This window comes from Halichoerus grypus, chromosome 14 (genome assembly GCF_964656455.1).
Source record: "Halichoerus grypus chromosome 14, mHalGry1.hap1.1, whole genome shotgun sequence".
Classification (NCBI taxonomy): Eukaryota; Metazoa; Chordata; class Mammalia; order Carnivora; family Phocidae; genus Halichoerus; species Halichoerus grypus.
This window is the reverse complement of record NC_135725.1, coordinates 25,950,955-25,972,941: the sequence shown is the minus strand read 5'-3', so window position 1 is coordinate 25,972,941 and position 21,987 is coordinate 25,950,955. Positions and strand designations below refer to the sequence as shown.

At 35.2% G+C, this 21,987-nt stretch overlaps 1 protein-coding gene across 4 annotated transcripts in view; it reads left to right on the top strand.

The window, feature by feature from the left end:
- The window catches only part of AGTPBP1 (ATP/GTP binding carboxypeptidase 1), a 165,936-nt gene that overhangs the window by 99,236 nt on the left and 44,713 nt on the right, over positions 1–21,987 (top strand). For all 4 annotated transcript variants that reach the window (XM_036097661.2, XM_036097662.2, XM_036097665.2 and 1 more), the window contains exons 14-17: positions 7,044–7,759; positions 14,868–14,951; positions 16,554–16,640; positions 16,725–16,873. In XM_036097661.2, the coding sequence (XP_035953554.2) occupies positions 7,044–7,759; positions 14,868–14,951; positions 16,554–16,640; positions 16,725–16,873 (1,036 nt within the window). The remainder of the gene's footprint in view (positions 1–7,043; positions 7,760–14,867; positions 14,952–16,553; positions 16,641–16,724; positions 16,874–21,987) is intronic.

The window sequence follows — 21,987 nt, the reverse complement described above, 5'->3', positions numbered from 1 at the left end:
ACCACAGTATATAGTATAAACAAACAGTATATAGTTGATTTAAAAAAATCAAGTCTGCGTCTTTGCCATTTAACTGGAGCATTTAGTTCATTTACATATAATTATTACTGTATTTGGATTTATATTTATGAGATCTTATTTTGTGTTTCCATTTGTTTCATCTCTGTGTCTTTGTCTTTTTTTTGGCCTTCATTTGGATTGACTATGTTTTTGTTTCACTTTTTCACCCTAATTTGTTTGAAAGCTATACAGTCTTGTTACTTTTTTTTATTTTAATCAACTTTGTTGAGATATAATTTACATACAATAAAGTGCATTCCTTTAAAGTGTCAGTTTGAGTATTGACACATATACAGAAATTCTAGCTACTCTTGATGTTGTAACACACATTTTTACTATTCTGACGTTAATTGGGACTTTTCTTCTTTCTTTTAATTATAAAAGGAAACTTGGGATACTTTAAGTATAATCACCTCCCAAACCAATGTACAAACTTTTAATTTTTTAACTCTAGCTTTAAAAAAAAAAATCCATATGATGGTACTGCTTTGTGTTTTACATTAAGTGTTTAAGATTTACAGACATTTTTACTACTTTTTTGTTTTTTACTTCTTGTTTCTCAGACCTTCAGTCTGACTTACTTTCCTTCTGCTGGAATTATGTCTTTTAGTCTCTGTCTCTCTCTTTTGGTTTGAAAGTGTCTTTCAAGAATGATTATTCTTGAAAGTTAGTTTCTCTGGCTAATTTTTAAAAATCAGCTTTATTGAAGTATAATTTACATGCAGTAAATTATTCATCTTTAAGTTCAGTGAATTTTGACAAATTCATACAACTGTGCAACCACCAACCCAGCCAAGATACAGAATTATTTCTGTCACCCCAGGTGTGTCCCTGGGCCCCTGTGTCTTTGTGGTCAGTCTCCTTACCTCCTGCCCAGGTAACTGCTGATCTGCTCTCTGTCACTGTAGGTTAATTTTGCCTGTTATGGAACTTCTCATACTGGAATCCTATGTGAATGTACTCTTGTTTAAGGCCTCTGTGTTCGTCTTAGGGTTTTGAGATTCACTGATGTTATTGCATGTATCAGTGGCTCTTTCCTGAGTGCTGAGTAGTATTTCATTGTATGGAAGTACCACAATTTCTTTATCTGTTTACTTGATGAATACTGGAATGTTTGCAGTTTGGGGCTACTGTGAATAAAATTGATACTAGCATCTGTGTAAAAAGCTTTTTGTGGAAATTTGCCTTCATTTCTCTTGGGTAAATACCTATGAGTGAAATCGCTGGGTAGTATGTATGCAAAGTGTATGTTTTCGCTTTATATAAACACGTTGTTTCTGGTGATTTTCAAGATAATTTCTTTAGCTTCATGCTCCACAGTTTCCTAGTAGTGTTGACTAAAGGCAGGTATTCTTTTTTTAAATCTTGTTTGGGATTCACTGTCTTTTGGAATCTGAGTTGTTTTCTCTTAGGGGTTGGAAAAACTCACCTCTCCTCCAGACACTGCCTTTTTTCTCTTTCCTTCTCTCTTTTCTTTTGGCATTACTAATTGGTTGTAGACTTTTTTACTCTCTTCCATATCTTTTAACTCTTTTTCATGTTTTCTTTCTCTTTCTCTATGCTGCATTCAACTAAATTCATTTGAACAGTCTGCCAGTTTTGTAGTTTTATTTTTGGCTCTATCTGATTTGGTCATTATAAACATCCATTAGATACTCAAACTTGTTTTATTTTTGGTTTTAGAAGGTTTAAAAAAATTTGTTTCATCACTCTTAAACTTCTTGTTTCTTTTTTTTTAAATTTTTTTTTTTTAAGATTTTATTTATTTATTTGACAGAGAGAGACAGCGAGAGAGGGAACACAAGAAGGGGGAGTGGGAGAGGGAGAAGCAGGCTTCCCGCAGAGCAGGGAGCCCAATGCGGGGCTCGATCCCAGGACCCTGGGATCATGACCTGAGCCGAAGGCAGACACTTAACGACTGAGCCACCCAGGCGCCCCACTTCTTGTTTCTTTTTTTTTTTATCATTGGAACATTTAGCAATCCTCTTTATTTTAATTTTAATTTTTTTTTTACATTTCTTTTTTTTATGTTATGTTAATCGCCATACATTACATCATTAGTTTTTGAGGTAGTGTTCCATGATTCATTGTTTGCATATAACACCCAGTGCTCCATGCAGAACGTGCCCTCTTTAATACCCATCACCAGGCTAACCCATCCCCCCACCCCCTTCCCCACTAGAACCCTCAGTTGTTTCTCAGAGTCCATAGTCTCTTATGGTTCGTCTCCTCTTCTGATTCCCCCCCTTCATTTTTCCCTTCCTACTATCTTCTTCTTCTTTTTTTTTTTTTTTTTAACATATAATGTAGTATTTGTTTCAGAGGTACAGGTCTGTGATTCAGCAGTCTTACACAATTCACAGTGCTCACCATAGCATTGGGGAGGGTACGTGCTATGGTAAACTTCTTGTTTCTTGTCTTTTATTTCTTTGAACATATTACATATGGCCATTTAATTAGTCTTATAATTTTAGTGTCTGAAATTCTTGCAGGTCTTTTCCTACATGTTTGTTTTAGTTCCTTCTACTTGCTTAATTTTTCATTTAGTTGTTTTTTTTTTCTCCAATGAGCTGATCATTTCTTTATAATTCTGCTTGTGGAGCTTATGTGGAAACTCCAGAAGTTTTTGTTGTTATTCCTTTTGACAGGCACTCTTAGAGGTTACATTCCTCCTTGAGGGTTTTTGGACCATTCAGATAATGTGAATTCAGGATGCAGTCTGTGTGATGTGATGGCAGGCTTTTGGTACTAATTTATGAGTAATATTTTTTACCCTCTTAGTGCTAAGGTTTGAGACTGTTGGTTTTCTTTGCTATTTCTTTTGTGGTGGGGCTATTTCTAGGGAATTTATATCAAGTGTTTCGTTCTCTGGGGTTTCATCTTTATGGGAGGAGGATCTTTTGGTAGACTCCCCACCTTATGCAGGTTCTGGGATAGTTATGCTTTATACTCTGAGATAGAAAAACCTAAACCCCAGGTCACCTGGTTTAGCAAATGTTTTCCAAGTGAAAGCCACCTTCAGTCTTACCACTTTGGGGTCCCATCTTCATTACTATTTGTTCTTTGTTTTTGCTGTCTTATCCACTTGTTGTACTTAAAATATTTTAATATCTTTCCAACAATTGTAAGCGTTCCCGTGGGTTGATACCTAGCTCACCATGTTTCTTACAACAGAATTTTTTTTTTTTTTTAGAATTACAAGGTCACATTTTAATACCTGAATTTTACAGTTCAGCATTAATATTACCACATGTATACAAATGGTGTAAAACAAGCGCAGTGGTATTTTTAATACAAAATAAACATCCGTTTTATGAAAAAGCTATCATATCTACATAGGCAGCCCATCTTTTCCAAACAATAGTCAAAGTTAAAATTAACTACAAAATCCTCCAAAACAGGGGAAATTGCTTCAGTGTAAGCTCTTTCAGGAAAAATGGACCCATGACACATATCACGAGGGTGATCTGAAGATTGTAGCTGGAATTACTGTTTTTAGTTTTTTTTCCCAATGCATTAAATTGTAGTTTGGGGGATGTTCTCAATTCAGCATGATCTCAGATCATAGATGAGCAGACTAACATCAAAATATTTATAGTTAACTTGCTGTTCTAAAAATAAAACCTCTTTGAACTGTTTGCCTCAACTTATTATTTTAAATTCATTTATGTACGTGGCATGTGCTTATACTCTACAAAAAGCAGCTTTCATATTACACTCTTGTTTATGGGAAAACTTCATCTGCTGTGTACTGACTTTGATACTGAAGCAACTTCTTGGATCAAAATGGCATCTAGATATTAAATGTCACTTAATTTGGCACTGTTCTTTGTATGCTAGTCTTTATAAATCAACAGAGTTTTTTCCCTTCAGCGGCTGTAATGCAGAGCCCACCTACCTACTACCTCCTTTGTGCCTCCACTGTCTCCTTGGATTAGACGTGGTAGAGGGGCTGAGAGTGAATCATCTTTGAGTCCCTGGTTTTTATACAGTGGGTATTTAAGGAATGAATCACAGAGGAAAAGATTCTTAATTTTCGTGACATAATGTGTGTAAAGAAGTTAAAGAAAATGAAAAGAAGTGCAAATTCAGAAAAATATTTGCAAAAACTGGCTTAGAGGATTAGTGTGTGTGTGTGTGTGTGTGTGTGTGTATTTTTTAATGTATGAATTTATACAACAAAATAAAAGCCCTATACTCCAGGAACAAAAAAAGTTACCTGTGAAGAATTAAACCAGTTAACAGATGTCTAGAAAATTTTTTGCTTTTCTCATAGAGAAAATTTCTCATAGAGAAATTAAAATTAAAATAGCATTAGACGATATCTCTTATCTACCACTTTTGAAAAAGTGTTTTAAAACTATAGTACCAAATGTTGGCAAGGAAGAGGAGCAGTTGAAATAGATAATCTCATACACCGTTATTGAGAATAAGCATTAAGATAAGTATTGTTGGAGGGTATTTGGACAATTTGTATTAAACATTAAAATTGATTATAGTATCTGACCTTTTGTAAGTCCATGTCAGTGCTTAGGAAATCATCCTAAACAAAGAAAAAATATATGCAAAACAATGTTCATTACAGAATTCTTTATAATAATAAAATTTTGGAAATGGCTTAATTATACACTTTGTTCATGTGTTTAAATCTTTCTCTGTTGTGTAAAGGATTTAATGCCTAACTGTGGAATAAAGGTTAAATCAATTGTGGTATATTTCTTTGGTAGAGTCTTATATAGATAAAAAAATATTTCTGTAAGTACAAAAAGAGAGATGTTTACTTGACCTGTCAGCAGCATTCTTTTTTTAAACCTGGCTTCCAGGACATTTTTCTTTCCTGGTGTTTGTCTTTCCAGACTGGCTTTTCCTTCTCAGAACATCTCTTCTGTTTTATCTTCATCTCCTCAGCCTCTGTAGATTGATTGTAGTGCCTCAGTGTTCAGTCTTTTCTCTTCTCTTTAGTTCTTTCCATTGATGATTTCCAGTCTCATGGTTTGGAATAGTATCTGTATGCTAATGACTCCCAAATATTTATCTTCTGGATGTATAGTTCTTCTCAATTCTAGACTTGTATGTCTAATTGCCTACTTTAATACTCACATTTAACCTCTCAGAGCTAAACTGGTGCTTTTCATTTATTTAGGCAAGCACTCTGGCGCCATGTGTGATACCTCTCTGTACCTTATGTCCTGCATCTGGTCTTTGACACTTCTGGCTCAAAGTGCATTTAGAATCCAACCCCTTCTTACCAACTTGCCTAGACTCTTAATTGGTCCCCTGCTTCTACTCTCCTCTCCTCAGTCCTCAGAAGGACATTAGAACAGTGGTTCTCAACTGGGGTGATTTTGTCTCCAGGGGATGTTTGACAATGTCTGGAGACATTTTTGGTGATCACAAATGGGTGGGGATGCTACTGGCATCTAGAATGTACAGAGGAGAGAGGCCAGGGATGCTGCCAAACATCTTACAATGTGCAAGACAGTGCTGCCCATCTTGCTACCCCTGACCCCTGAAATACAGAACCAAAACCAAACAAAAAAGAAACACACACACACACACACAATTTCAAATTTTTATTTAAATTCTAGTTAGTTAACATACAGGGTAAAATTGGTTTCATGCCTAGAGTTTAGTGATTCATGACTTATATATAACACCCAGTGCTCATCACAACAAGTGCCCTCTTTAATGCCCACCTTCCTCCATTAACCCTCAGTTTGTTCTCTATAGTTAAGAGTCTCTTATGGTTTGCTTCCCTCTCTCTAAAAACGAATTATTTAGATCAAATGCCTCAACCCCTGTGGTTAAGAAACCCTGTATTCCAGGTGGTTAAGAAACTCTACGCTTACAGGTTCTATTTTGTTGTGTTTTGTTCTAAATGTAAGCCATCTCATGGCACTCCTCTTCCCAAACCCTCCATTGGCTCCCAGTGTCATTCAGAGTAAAAACCAAAATTCTTAAAATAGCCTGCAAAGCCCGACAGGATCTGGTCCTCTTTTACATCTTGGAATTCATCTTGCTCATTCTGTGCCAGCCATCCTGACCCCCTTGCTGTTCTCTGCGTATCCCAGACATTCTTCGACTCTGGGTTCTGTGCATGGCAGTCCTTTCTGCCTTTGCTTTTATGTCATCTTCTTAGGGAGGCTTCACTAATCCATGGGATTTCAGATTGTAGCCCATCTTCTCTCCCCTTGGCACTCCCAATCCACAGTACCCCTTCCTCCCCTCTTTAACACTTTAGCCTACTTACATTGCATAAAATACATTTATGTCATTTTTTAAAAATTATTTATTTTAGAGAGGGAAGACAGAGAACACACGAGCAGGGGGAGGGGCAGAGGGAGAGGGAGAGAATCCTCAAGCTGACTCCCTGCCAAGCCCAGAGCCTGATGGGGTGGGAGCCTCGATCTCAGGACCCTGATCAGATCATGACCTGAGCCGAAATCAAGAGTGGCTGCTTAACCGACTCAGCTACCCTGGCACGCCTATGTCATGTTTATTATTGGTTGTGTTGACAGTCCTCTCCCTTCCTTCCATAGAAGAATGTAAGCTGCAAGAGGGAAGAGGCTTTTTGTTTCTATTTTTGTTTTTAAGCTGATGGTACTTAAGTGCCTGAAACACTGCTTGGCACAAAACAGACACTCTAATTGTTGAGTTAATGAGTAACAGTTCAGTTGTGTTTCCTTTAATAGGAGTCTGGATGCTTTTAATGTCTTTGTGCTTCTGTAAAATTTCCCATATTTCTCTTATATGTAGGCATTATTTTTATAATAGAAAAAGTAAAATAAGTGTGATGAATTTTGTGGCTAAGTATTTTGTGTTTTATTTAGTGAAATTAAAACGTACTCTATTTTATCCATTTTTATAATTTTCAAATGTTAGTTTTCTGAAGCAGTATATACAAGAATGTAGTCTTAGTTTTGTTAATACATTTTAATATTTACAGATTAAAGATTAAACGTGTTTTTTTTTTATTTTCAAAGGACTATGATTTAATCTCCAAAGAACCAAAGCCTTTTGTATTTGAGGGAAAAGTACGTGGTCCTATTGTTGTTCCTACTGCGGGAGAGGAAGCATCTGGGAATCCAGGCAATTTAAAAAAAGGAGTTGTAAGGAAAGCAAATGTGTCTCCTAAAGGAGATGAAGGTGATAAGAAACCTACCTGTATGGATCTGGTGAAAGAAGATATTAAAGATAATGACAGAACATCACAACAGCAGCTAGGTGATCAAAACAGAACTATTTCTTCGGCCCAGGGCTTAAACAATGATATTGTGAAGGCCTTGGACCGAATTACGTTGCAGAATATCCCTTCTCAGACAGCCCCAGGTTTTAATGCAGGAGCGAAGAAGGACTACAGTCTCCCTCTTACCGTCCTCACGTGCACTAAAACTTGTCCACACATGGCCACTTGTGGAAATGTTCTGTTTGAGGGAAGAACAGTTCAGCTAGGGAAGCTTTGTTGTACTGGAGTTGAAACTGAGGATGATGAAGATACAGAATCTACTTCATCAGTGGAACAAGCATCAGCGGAAGTCTCTGATGGACCCACCCTCCACGACTCAGATCTCTATATTGAGATTGTGAAAAATACAAAGTCTGTCCCAGAATATTCAGAAGTGGCTTATCCTGATTATTTTGGTCACATTCCGCCTCCATTCAGAGAGCCTATTTTAGAAAGACCTTATGGTGTACAAAGGTGAGTTTCAGGTTTCTTCTTTCTCTTAAACAAGACCATTGTTAAATGTGGGTATTTAGGAAGAAAAGTACTCTGGATTAAAGTTACTGTAATTTTTTTATCCTGCTTTGGAAATTTGCGCTTATTTGCAGTTATCCTTATGGGTTAACTTTGTTTCTTTTCTAAACTCATTACTTATTCAGATGAAGCCAGCATAGTAAACCTGACCATTGGACAATTTAGAAATTTTTTATTTAGATGGCATCTGAATATATAGATTATTTACTAATCTTTGAATAAATATTAGTAATATATTAATTTAGTAATTTGATTATAATTTGAACTTGATTTAGATATATGATTTAAAAATAGAAATGTGGACAGTATTATTTTGCAAAAATTGAAATTGGAAATACTCAGTATGAAAATTTGGGACTCATAAAAAGCAGTAACTAAAGTTATTAAACCTTGCCAATTAATTTTAGAAATTACAAATAGTATTAACTATTACCATCTAGTAATATTTGGCATATTAAGTACAATTGTGGTGCAACTTGACTATTTTCAGTGATTATGTTTAGGGTTTTGTGGTGATGGTTTACTAGTGCCTAATCTCTGTGATCTTGTTATGAATATAGTATGTAGTGATACAGGAAGACAGTGCTGTAGGCATTTGATTTTCCTTGGACTATAGGCTTTTTTAAAGCAACAGTTGTATCTTACTAATTTTTTGTATTTAATGTATCATATAAATTAATCATTTTTACTTAGCAACTTAGTATATGTTTAATGCTACCAGTTGGCTCCTTGACCCACAGGTATGGAATGACATGTAACATAGCATCAGAACAGGGGACTCACTTTGCTGGGAGAGGTGTGTGGGAGTGGGCATGTGCTCTGGCATCCACTGGTTGCATCACACACTGCACTGTCCAGAGGCAGCTGGCCTCTTGGAGTGCTAGAATGGCTTTCAGAAGGCACAGTGCAGCTCCAACTAGGAGGAAATACTCTGCAGTGATGGGTTGCCATCTTTCAGAATGAAGTGTATATGCACCAAACTAGAAACTTCCACATGGTTCTGTATCCCCAAAAGAAAGAACACATAAGTCTCGTACCAGGAGGTGGGGACAGGAAGTAGTCCTACCTTCCTGTAGCTCACAGTGTCCCACTGGGGGACTTGGTGCTTTCTGTCCCTGTACCTCTGATCTCTGCAGGGTTCCCAAAGTGGATGTAGTCTTTCCATGGGGGGGACATAGTAAGGGTACAACTTCACTGCAAGCTGTGGTTGCCAACAGGTTACTGTAGCTTCTTGTGTCTAGGACCAGCAGGCAGAAATAGGCTCTACCGTCTTGACCCAGATCAGCTAAAGGAGGTAAGATTGCTTGTACATGCCATGGCAGCAGGTTGTATATGTGTGGAACTCAAGTGATCCACTCATTTTAAGTGTGAGTGAGCATGTCACAGCGACCCTGGAATGAGATGATATGATTGCCAGGGGCTCAGACCTCTCTAAGTTTGGGTCACTTAATCCAAGACTTGCAGGAGTGGAGCTGAGGGAGAGGGGGATTTAGATTGATGTTGGGGGATAGAGATGAGGAGTTGCAGCCCTGAGAACGGTTGCAGTGTTGGGGACAAAGTTTGTCCTGCTGGTATTTGTCTTTTCAGGCTCTCCTTAGGAGATGCTCACAGGAACTGGGGGGGAACTGCATTTGTTCCTTCAAGTGACATTAATTTGAGACTGGAAGAATAAATGCACGTAGCAAGCATACTTGAACCAGTGGGTTTGACTTGATAAGTGTGATGAGTCACTGTGGTGTGTCCTGGCAGGACAGGGCACCTGAAAAGCAAGTAAAGTGTTTGGATTCTAGACTTGGCTGTCCCACTAATTCTCTGTGTGCATGTTTGAGTGAAATAACTTAATTTCTCTAGATAGCAATTTTCTTTTCAAACTATGGATTGATGCCCATTTAGTAACTAATATTAAAGGAGAAAATAATAGTGTGTCACATGTAGTACATCAAAGTGTTATTTCATAAACCTTTGTTTCAGGGGCGAATGTGTGTGTGCGTGCGTGCGCGTGCATGCGTGCACTCAGGGCAGTAATTTTTTTTTAAAGATTTATTTATCTATTTTAGAGAGAGTGTGCCCGGGGGAGGGGCAGAGGGAGAGAGAGAATCTCAGGCAGACTCCCCGCTGAGCACAGAGCCGGAAGTGGGGCTCCATCCCATGACCCTGAGATCATGACCTGAGCCGAAATCAAGAGTCGGACACTTAACACCCAGACGGCTCATCAGGACAGTGATTTTTAAAATATTTCTAGTAGGTCATGATCAGAAAAGTTTGTTCACCTCGATCATGGTTAGCAAACTATGGCTTGTTGTCAAATACAGCTCGCTACTGTCTGTTTATGTTCAGCCCACAAGCTAAGAGTGGTTTTACATGTTTAAATGGTTCAAAAAAATCTGGAAAAAAAATTTTTTTGTGACACATAAAAATTGTATGACAGCCATTCATTCCTATTTGTTTATGTATGATCTATGACTATTTTGGTGCCACCATGGCAGAGTTGAATGGTTGTCACAGAGACCATGTGTCTTTCAAAGCCTGAAATATTTACTACTTGGTCCTTAAAGGAAAAGTTTGCTTGACTCTAGTAGCTAGGTAGTCTGAAGGCTTCCTGGTTCTGTATATGTGATAAAATATCCAATATGGGCCAGGTAGTAAGTATTTCTTAGTACTCAGGAATGCTGCCGTTTTTGAAATACTACATTGAAGATATTGTTTCTAGTTTGCTTATCTTATTTTCCTAGTCTTCTGCAACTTAGTTTTTGAGCAAATGATAAACATTTTATAAATTATTTGCCAACTTTTTAGCCCAGCCCCTGTTCGAATGCAGTAAAATTGTAAATGAATAATGTCAAAATTATTAAGGATTTACTATTTTATTATTTTCAGAAAAAGGCATTAGATTTCTTAAAATTACTCAGTGAAAATATCTTTTTGTTATTTTGAATTTCTACTTTATGATTATCACTGACCTTTTAATCATTAATCTTTTTAAAATAATGCAGCAAATGAATAAAACTTCGTTAAAAATTTCTTCACCTCATATGGAAGGGGGAAAGCCCTATTATAAGCTTCACATCTCAATGTAGATAGTACTTTAACCCTTAAATTTTCTTTTTTTTTTACTGTAATCACGTACTGATAATTACTTGAATCCATAGTTTTGGTTTAAGTTGGCTTACAAATTAAAGTGAAACTCATCTCTTGTAGTTTAAAGTATGCTTAGCATTTTTGGGTACATTTTTCCTGTTTTCATATTCTGTAAAATTAGAGCATGAGAAAAAGTAGAAAGAAGAAAGGTCCTTCTTTGCCCCATTCCCCAGAGGTGGTTACTTTTAGCATTTTGATTTTACTTTCCATTATTTTTTCTGTATGTTTTAGAATTGTCTAACTGTATTTTATAATAAAATATAATTCATATTGCCTTGTTTTAAAAAGCATTTACCAAATACTTTTATCAAAATAAAATGAAAAATATGACAAAGAAATACAGTGACTCTTAATCACAGAAATATGTTCAACTTCTCTCAAAATAAAAGAAATGCAAATTAAAATGTACTGAGATATCATGTCCCACATATCAAATTGCCAAAATCTAGAAGTTTGATAGCACATTCTATTAATGAGGCTGTGGAGGAACAGGCTCCCTTATACATTGATAATGGGATTGCAAATTGATAGTACCTCTTGTGGAGGGCAGTCTGACAGGGTCTATCAAGATTAACAGTACATATTTCCTTTGACACATTATGGGAATTTATAATTTATATGCATGATATATATACATATAATTTGCACATCTGTGAAATGGTGTTCAAAGTTTTTCGTTACGGCGTGCTCATCAGTCGGACTAGTTAAATACATTATGGTATATCTTTTCTGTGAATGCTGTGCAGTGATTAAAAAACAGTAAAATCTCTAGGCACTGATGGAAGGAGCTATAAGGTGCTTGCGGAAGGAAAGTAATACAAGTAGTTAGCTAGATGGAGGGAGGATATGGATTGTGTGGAGAGTCTCCATCTTGTACTTTTATGTAGCATATGATTTTTGCTCCTTGTCAATATATTATGTGTTCAGAAATTTAAAATTAAAAAGTAGGTAAAAGAATTGTGGCAAAAGCAAAATAAGGAAAGCAAAACCCTGGATTTCCTTATAGTAAGTCTAGGATGGCTCAGGGGAAATGTAAGTACTTCTGGAATGGAGACAGTGGTAGAAATCTTAGTAGGAGCAACAGTGGTAGATGACTCTGAGTGTTTATGAGCCAGGCAGAGAACTGAGTAATCAGCACTTTTTGCGCAGTGTGCGTGTGTATATGAAGTATGCCATTTCACGTTATAATGGCTCTGTGAGGAAATTGCTATTCTTCCTCTTATTTTACACAAGACTGTGCTGAAGCTTAGGGTTTTTGAGCAACAAGGTTATGCCGTTAGTAAATGGCAGAGCCGAGAGTCCTTTATATATAGTGATCATGTATATGGCTTAAACCATACTCTATAAAGATTATCTTCTGTGGCTCCTCGGGGAGTACTTAATGTAATGAACAGCATTTCCCATGACATCCTTATAGCAAATATAGCATTGAGATGTATTAAATTGTTTCTTGTAAGGCTGCTCTGTATGGGTTAAAACCTAACTAACACAGGACAGTTTTGCTGGTGGCCGCATATCACATGACCTTCTGAGTATTTACTGTTCAGACTGCCCTGCAGGAGTTATCTTCTGGGCCAAGCCTTTGATAGATACTGAATATCAGTAGGTTTGAGGTTGTAGTCCCCGAGGGTACCTGGAAAATATTTATTGTTTTGTTTTGACTGGAGAGCCATATATTTTAATAGGCAGGTGAGGTAAAGGAAGGAAGGATTGATATTTTATGAAACTTGTGCTGCTTAACACAAATCCATACCTGAATAAAGGACTGGTTTTCCTCTTTATTTATGAGGGCTGATGGCAGGACAGCTATTTCCCTCAAGTGTAATTTTAGGTCTAGTCTAATATACATGGGCCACTATGTCCCCTAAAATACAGTGTCAGATGTTGAAAACCAGTGGCCTGTAGGCCATATTAATTTGCACACGATTTTGACTTCACTTGCAGACTGGTTTGTTTGTTTGTTTTGTTTTTACTGATTGCCAACATTTAAAATTTGGGAGATTCCCCATAGAAATCCAAGTTTCTGATGTTTCTTGAAAAATTGGTATGACAGCCTTAACCTCTGGCTCCTACCCGGCAGTGATCAGTTTGTTTTTTATACAGAGGCTGTGCTCTGCAGTTTTCCACATCACTACGGGTCAGCTCACACAATTACACCCGCTGGCCCATGGCTCTCTGTGCTATTCTGACCCTCTCTTATATAATGGAACTTTGCTGTAGAACTGAGCTGTTCCATCAGCCTGTTAATAACATTTTCCTTTAAAAAAGAAAAACACTCAGACTTTTGTAGGTATTAATTTTTGCACATTTGTGGTATGTATCAGCCTTATTTAATAAATTATTCTGACAAGTGGATATACTTATGCTTTCACCCATACTTGAATACTCACTTTTTTTTTTTTTTTTTTTTTTTTGTATGGCATATCTGAATATATGTGAGTGCCATCTCTTTTATAGATCTGGGTGATATAAATTTTGGACTTGTTTGTTATTGTAATTAAAAGCTTTTTAAAAGGTTGTTTCTTTAGAAAGAATTTGGCATTTAAAGTTATGATATTGAACCTAACTCAAGGATTTATATCATAATCCTTTGGTAGTGGGTTATTTATTTATTTTTGATAGACTGCTTACAGTGATGAGTTATTTTTTGTAGAATAAAACTAAAAATAAATTTAGAGTTGTACATTCTTTTTCCTGTATTTATCACACCTTTTAATGTTTTCCTGATAATTTTTAGTTCATCAGAATAGATTCTTAGCTTATTCTGAAGTTATACTGTGATATTATTAGGTATATTTCTAAACTATATGAGAGTTAATACACCATAATCACAAAGAAGTATCTTTGTGCAGGAGACTAGTTTCACATCTACCTGAAGTTCAGGAGACTTTCAGTGTTTAGTGTATTCTTCAGATTTTATTTATAACCATTTTGGCAAATTTTCCCACTCTGCTCTATCAATAAGTCAATAGACCACAGTTCTAATCTGCATTACCAGTCTTTAGCTGAAACAGACAAACTTGAAATTTAAATCATTTCATATAATTGGCTTCCTCTTTAAGAATAAGTGCTAGTATGACGAGTGATACTATGACTATTAACACCAGCAGGCATCTTCCCACCAAGACCTTTGTGGCCAGTGTACCTGGAGTTCCAGGCACCTGGCTTTATCCAAATTTGTTCTGGTTTGGTTACAGTTTGGTGCCACTTTTAGTGATTTTTGTATTCCTTGGCTTAATTACTGACAGGGAAGATTGTGGGATTTGTGTGTGGCTCACTCTTCTAGGACAGTGGCAGGGATTTTAGGAATTTTTCAGTTAGCTGGTGTCCATTTTGTTGGACTGATTTCATGGGGAGATCAGGCCTAGAGGATCCTGGAGATTCAGGGTCCACTCTCTGCTTCCTGAAACAAGTGTTCCCCTCACCTCACGCTCCACATTTCCTCTCCAGCCACAGAAGAGAGCACAGATTCTGCGGAATGTGTAAACTGTTTGCCAGTTACATTTTAGCTACATTCCAGCAAGCGTGGGTTTAACAAATCTCCTTTATACGTAATTTCTGGCTTTAGATCTTTACTGCTGTTACGTAAAATTATGTGCTTAAGGGCTAGAGAGAGGTTTCATATCATTTCTATGTAGAAAGTCATAATATGCATTCAAGATTTTTTTTAAGCTATTGGACTTGTAGCTGTATTCTACATGGTTATTTTCTAGAATTCAGACTTTAAAAATACCGGTTTTTGTCTTGCTGTGTATTGATAAATTTGTATGTACAAAATATATAGAGTGATCATTTTTATTTTAAGGCAGTTTTGTCATTTTATACTTTTTTCATCCAAAACTTATTAGAAAAACTTGTGCCTTGGCATATAATAATGAATTTTGGTAGTCACGCTTCTCTTTTATGATTTCAGGACAAAAATTGCTCAAGATATTGAGAGGTTAATACATCAGAGTGATATCATAGATCGAGTGGTATATGACTTAGATAACCCAAAGTAAGTCTGTTGTTGCTGTTGTTGCTTTTACTTTTATTTGTACTCTCAAGTTTCAGTGTTGTTTGTAAAAGATAAAAAAATATAACTAACTTGCACCTAGTTTGCCCTTACTCCATTTTCATCTTTTAGCAGGGATATAATGGTAATGGAATAAATAGTTAATCATATTAAATTGAATACATCACAGGCTTTTGTTTGTTCATAGGTAGACTTTTAATGGGCTTAATAAGGGGAAAGGTCACAAACTGATACTGTGTTTAAAAAATCTGAAATTACCTCCATTGGAGAAAGTGGAAATTTCACATGAAAGGCTGCAGTTTTGTCCTGTAATATTGAGCCTTCATTTCCTTGGGACAACAAATTACCATCCCTTTTAGAAGGAATATGTGCTTGCCAATTTCTCCATAGTCCCCGCTACTCTTTCTCATCTTTTACTGCTTATGATGTGCATTGGTCCTTTTGATTACTTTCCAGACCTTTAAGGCCATTTGTTTATGATGCTTGATGCTTTGGTGTTATTTACAATTTAGGGTTATCACTGGTATCATCACATTTTAAGGTTTAAATATAAGTAAATAAATGAAAATTAGAAGCGATGAATGTGACTATTATTTGCCTCCTCAGAGGAAAAATTTAATTAGCCCTCAATGGGTTTTCCCCTCCCTCAACATTCTAATATTTGGGGAGAAATTTCACATCTTACTGGTCTTTTTGGAGGAAATAAAACACCTTTTAAAGATCTTTGTCAGAGAAATAAGGGTAAAAGCTGTATCAAAGCTAATGACTGAATTTGGAATAATCTTAAAAATGGAAACCAAATCTACTTATTCAAAATATCTTAGTTATGTCAATGGTTACAATTCTGTGTCAGACAGATAAGGCAGATGTGATAAAAAGAGAAACTCAGGAACCCTGAGGATAGCATACATACCAGTGCTATTTCTAATTGAAATGACTTTGGCCACAGTCATTGAGCTTCTTGGAGTCTTAGTTTTCCCCTATTAGAATATAAGCTTCAGAAGAGCAAGAATTTGTATTTAATCAGGGAAACAGACAGACATACAACTAAAACCGCATCTGGTACCTAGTAGGCGCTCAGTAAATACTTACTAAAGTAGTGACTATGTAAAGTGAAGATAATACCTTCACCTTTTTGGTACTAATTAAATAAAATAATATCTGTTATCTCATACAGCTCTGTAAATTTAATATTTTCACCTGAGAACTACGTAGTTTAATTAGAATTATTGCTACTCAATACAGGTCATGTGCCTTTTAAAAAATACATTTGGCCTTTTTATATGATTTTTAGTATTTAGGAATGACATTTATTCAGTGAGGCAAAATTTCTTATTTGTGATTAACATTCACTATAAATGTGGGAACACATCTCTACTTGTAGTTACAATTTTTAAATCTGTAAATGTTAGCCAGAGTTTGTGTTTTGCTTGTGTTGGTTATATTTTTTGGTTTAAAAATAATGAGGAGGGTGAAGTGTCCATAGTGGTATATTTTTAATTTGTAGTGTAGTTTTATTTATCTTTTGTTCACCTATTTACATGCAATGTATTTTATTATACTTACTTCAAAAATTTTATTTAGTTACACTATTCCAGAAGAAGGAGATATTTTGAAGTTTAACTCCAAATTTGAATCTGGGAATCTGCGCAAAGTAATTCAAATTAGAAAGTAAGTCATTTAAAATTTTCTCATTTTGTCTGTACACAGATATTTTCCTGATTTTCATCAGATTTCTTTATTTTCTATTTTCAGAAATGAATATGATCTTATTTTGAACTCAGATATAAATAGCAATCATTATCACCAGTGGTTTTACTTTGAAGTCAGTGGAATGCGACCGGGTGTTGCTTATAGGTTTAACATCATTAACTGTGAAAAGTCCAACAGTCAATTTAATTATGGTAAGACATGTTTTGTTCCCCTAATTTTAGAAAGTATGCAGGCATCGTAACTGAAGGACATAAGTTTTTTTTTTTTTAATTATTGACATGTTTAAAAAAAGGTTCGTTGTTCTTTTGTTTTGTCTAGTTCTCAAAATTCAGATATTTATTATGCAAAATTTGAAATAAACTGAGCTTTGCTTTGTTGGTGAAAAACCCTTTAAAATGCAATGAGTATCTTTGATTTCATCCAAATTAAATACAACTAAAGATTCATTACTTATGCTGCATAAAATCTAGTTTTTAATGTCAATTCATCTAGAAGAGAATTACATAATCTTTTTTAATTTTTAATTTTGAATAGTCTCATAGAAATGTGATAGAAGTTGCAGAAAGGTCTCATGTTCTCTTCACTGAATTTCCTCAAGTGGCTACATCTTCCAGAGTCAGGATTTGACATTGGTGCAGTGTGGGTGCAGAGTTTCATGACATTTTATTACATTTGTAGATTCTTGAACTAGTCACCACAATCAAGATACAGAATACTTCTATCACCACACAGCCTTGTGCCACTCCTTTATTGGTCACCTTTCAATAAGATGTTAGCTGTAGTTTTCTGCAAATTCTAAAATCTAGTTGAGGTTTCCTTCTATTACTATTTGCTGAGCTGTTTTGTTTTTATCATGAGTGGGTGTTGAACTTTGTCATATGCTGTGGCTGCATCACTTGGTCTGATGATGTGATTTTCTTCTTCTTTATAAGACTGCTAATATGGCATATTACATTGATTGAGTTTTGAATATTGAACCAGCCTTTTTTTATCCATGGAATAAAATCCACTTGGTCATTGTGTATAATAGCTAACATTTTGTTAAGAATTTTTGCATTTATATTCAGGAGGGATATTGAGCTATAGTTTTCTTTTTTCTTCTTGTATTATATTTTGTTTTGGTATAGTGGTAATACTGACCTCATAAAATGGGTTGGGAAATGTTCCCTCCTCTTGTTTTTTGGAAGAGCTTGTGTAGATTTCGTGTTAATTCTTAAATGTTTGGTAGAATTCTCCAGTGAAACCATCTGGGTCTGGAAGGATTTCTTTTTTGATAGTCTTTGAATTTCTTTAATAGTTTTAGGGCTGTTCATATTATTTCATCTTGAGTGAGTTATGGTATGTGGTAGTTTGTGCTTTTTAGGAATTGATCATTTCTTCTAAATTGTCAAAAGTGTGTGTAGATTTATTTGGTCACAGGGTTCCCCTGCTAACCTTCTGAGGTCTGCAGTGTCTGTAGTGACACCCCGTTTCATTCCTGATAATAGTAATTTGTGTTTTCTCTCTGTTTTCCTTTGTCAGTCCTGCTAGAATTTTTAAAAATTTTTTGAACTTTTCCAAGAACCAACTTTTAGTTTCATTGTTTTTTTCTCATGAGACAGTTTTTTAAAACTCTAGTGTTGTACCAGCAAAAATATTAAAGTTGTTAAAAGTGTGAATATGATGATGCTTTTTAAGGGGCATTTCTGAAAATTAAAGCTTTCAAGAGTTGAAGAGGTTGTACTCAGTTGTCATTATTTTCGTGGAAAATAGGAAATTGTATACGCTGAATAATTACATGTGTGGGATAAAAGCTTTAGTCAGATTCACTAATTTAATGCAATAATCATAGGAAGATTAGGTAGACTAATAATCTGGTTTAGTTATAAACATTTTTTAAAGTTTTAAATTTTAAGTAATCTAACTTTAAATAATCCATTTTAAGTATGTATATTTTGTTTGAGGAGTCTGGTTATATTTTGCATGAAGAGTGATATGAATATTCTTGATACAAATCTATTTCACATTCTTTATTTTTGGGATTTGGGGACATAGCTAGTAATCATTGAATGTCACATTTCTTAGAAAAATTTATTTTTGACCTTAAACATTCATGTATTTTTTTAAAAATTACCTTATTCGAAACTCATTCAGAATGCTACAACAATTAAAGAACCTCCTGTTTTCCCTATTTAACTTGTAAGCATAATGCTAACATAGTATTTTAGAGGAGAAAAGGACAATTGATTAAATGGAATTATGTTTGTATTTTGGGTGCTCCTTACGAGTATATAAATATAAAAAAGGCTTTCTATTCCTGAAATGATAATCTTCAAATTGTAAAGCTATAGGGAGATGACATCTTTATTAACTATACTTGTTTATTTACTTTTATAAAATAGTACTCTTACTACTTTAAACTTTATTAAGTATTTTAATTTTTAAAATTAAAAGTTTACAGGGGTGCCTGGGAGGCTCAGTTGGTTAAGTGACAGACTCGATTTTGGCTCAGGGTCCTGAGATCAAGCCCTGTGTTGGGCTCTGCACTTAGCAGGGAGTCTGCTTGAAATTCTCCTTCTCCTTCTCTCTCTCCCTCCCTCTGTGCATGCTCACTCGCTCGCGCTGTCTCTCAAATAAATAAATAAATAAAATTAAAAGCTTAACGTTTTGGATCAGTGCTCAATTTTTTTTAAATTTATTTATTAAAAGTTTTTTTCTATTTTTTTTAAAACCTATACCTCTATGTGATACATAAAAAACCTCTTCCTTTAGTGTCATTTTAAATTTAAAATAAATAAAATTCTATAACTGAAACCAAATCAAAGCAATGGGACAGATGGCTGCTTTATTTTAAAATTTCCCCTTCTCCTTAGCACTTGCCCTTTGGGTATTCTTGTGTGTTTATCATACTTTCCAAACTCAACCTTGTAGGGAATTTGGGTAACAGAGTGGTGTTAAGAAAATTAAAACCGTCAACAATGCATCATCCAGAGATAATCACTTTAATATTATTGTTTTCTTCTAGCCTTTTTTTTTCCTAAGGCAATATATGATTTCTACATATACACAGTTAGGTATTTATTTTAAAAAATAAGGCTTGTAACCCATGCAGTTTCACAGTCTGTATGTTTTTTTTTTTAAAGATTTTATTTATTTATTTGACAGAGAGAGAGACAGCGAGAGAGGGAACACAAGCAGGGGGAGTGGGAGAGGGAGAAGCAGGCTTCCCGCTGAGCAGAGAGCCTGATGTGGGGCTCGATCCCAGGACCCTGGGATCATGACCTGAGCCGAAGGCAGACGCTTAACGACTGAACCACCCAGGCGCCCCCACAGTCTGTATGTTAACCAAACATTATATTGTTAACACTTTTTCTGGTCATTAAATATTCCTCTGAAACAGAGTTTAAATGGACATCCTCCAGAGCTACTATAACTTATCCAAACCTTTCGTTGTTGTACATTTAAATTGTTTCTAATTATTTTCTATTTTAAATAATGCTGAGATCAGCATTATTGTACAAAATGTTTGCATGTATAATTATTTAGTTACAAATGCACAAAAGTGGAGTATCTTTGTCTGCCAGCTGTAAATATTTTTTTTCTGATTATCAAGCAATAGATCTTTTTTTTTTTAAGATTTATTTATTTTAGAGAGAGGGAGAGAGAGAGCACGCACACGCAGTGGGGAGCCACAGAGGGAGAGGGAGAGAGAGTCTTAAGCAGACTTCCCGCTGAGCAGGGAGCCTGATGCGGGACTTGGTCTCAACAACCTCGAGATCACGACTTGAGCCGAAAATGTGGGACACTTAACTGAGTGAGCCACCCAGGCACCCTAAGCAGTGGATCTTTATGTGGAAAATTTGGTAAATTAAAAACCATTTGGAGAAGAATCTATAGGAAGAGAAGAAAATCCACTGTTTAGCATTTTGTTATCTATCCTCAGACTTACTCACATAATTTTGAAATTAAATTTTATCCTTTCATAGATTGGTTTTACAATATGAAAATTCACCAAAACTATTTTTACTGCACGGTATTTTATAAAAAAATCTCCCCATGCCATTCAGTATTTTCAGCGACATCATTACTAATGTTTATATAATATTCTATTGAGTAATGTACAATGATTATTTTAATGGTAACAGTTTGGGAATTTAAGTTTTCAGCATTTCAAAATTATAAGCTGTGATACGGTTGATATCCTTAATTATTTTTTTGTGTGTATTTCTGATTATTGCTTTGCCACCAATTCCTCCAAATAGAATTTCTCAAAGAAAATGAACATAGGTTGCTGAAGACTAGGGAAAAGGAGTACTTTTTGTGCTGGTAGGAGTGTTAAATTAGTTCAGCCTTTTTGAAGTGCATTTGATAATGTGCTTTCAGTGTTTATATTTTACTTAATCCTGTTGTTAGTAGTTAGCAGCTACAGGTGAACCCATTCTTTCTCCAAAGAATTTTAAAATGTTGATAAATTGAGTTATTTCTCAAATATTTACATTTATAACTCATTTGCAACTCTGTTCCTGACCCTCTAGTAAAAGAAGGGGAGGAAACATTGCTTAGGAGACATTGTATGTGGTTGCTCTGTGGGAGCTCTTACAGAAACATGGTGTGGTTAGTAAAAACAGTTTGGAAACTGGTTGGTAAGATACCACTATTGTGCCTAGTTCCTGACTTTTTGAATCTAGGTTGAATTGTTCTGACTTCCTAGTCATATTATTTGTCCCCTCTGGTTTGAAATACCACAGTTCTCAGAAGCTATGGACTAGCATTTGTTTGGGGGCTGTTTGTTGCTCTAGTACCCTTGATTTTAATTATCCTGACTGTTCTGTCTTGTGTAATATCTTTGTTGCTCTAGTGTCACTGTTGTGTAACTGACTGTGTAGTACAGCTAACACCCTGTACTCTTTTTCAAAAACAATTTTAAGAATTTTTTCTACCTATTTTTCAGAATAGTTTATTCTAAATAGTATTCAAATAGTTTTTTCAAGTGCCAAAAAATTTCCATTGCATGAAACTTCTAGAATAATCTGAGAGAAATTGATTTTTTTTTTTGACAATTTTTTATATTAAGTCTCACTGCTTAGGAACATGGTGTATAGGTTTGTTTACTCCTTTTTTATGCCCTCACCTAAGTGTTCTAGTTTTCTTGTTGTAAGTTCTGTTCATTTCTATTTACTTTTAAGTACTTTATGTATTTTTTTTTTTTTTTTTTGGTTTCTCTTATGAAAGAGATTATTGTTTTCAGGCTTGTTATTACTTATAATTAAGAAAGCTGTCAAGTTTTATATGTTCACTTGAAAATCAACCTCCTTACCGAACTTTC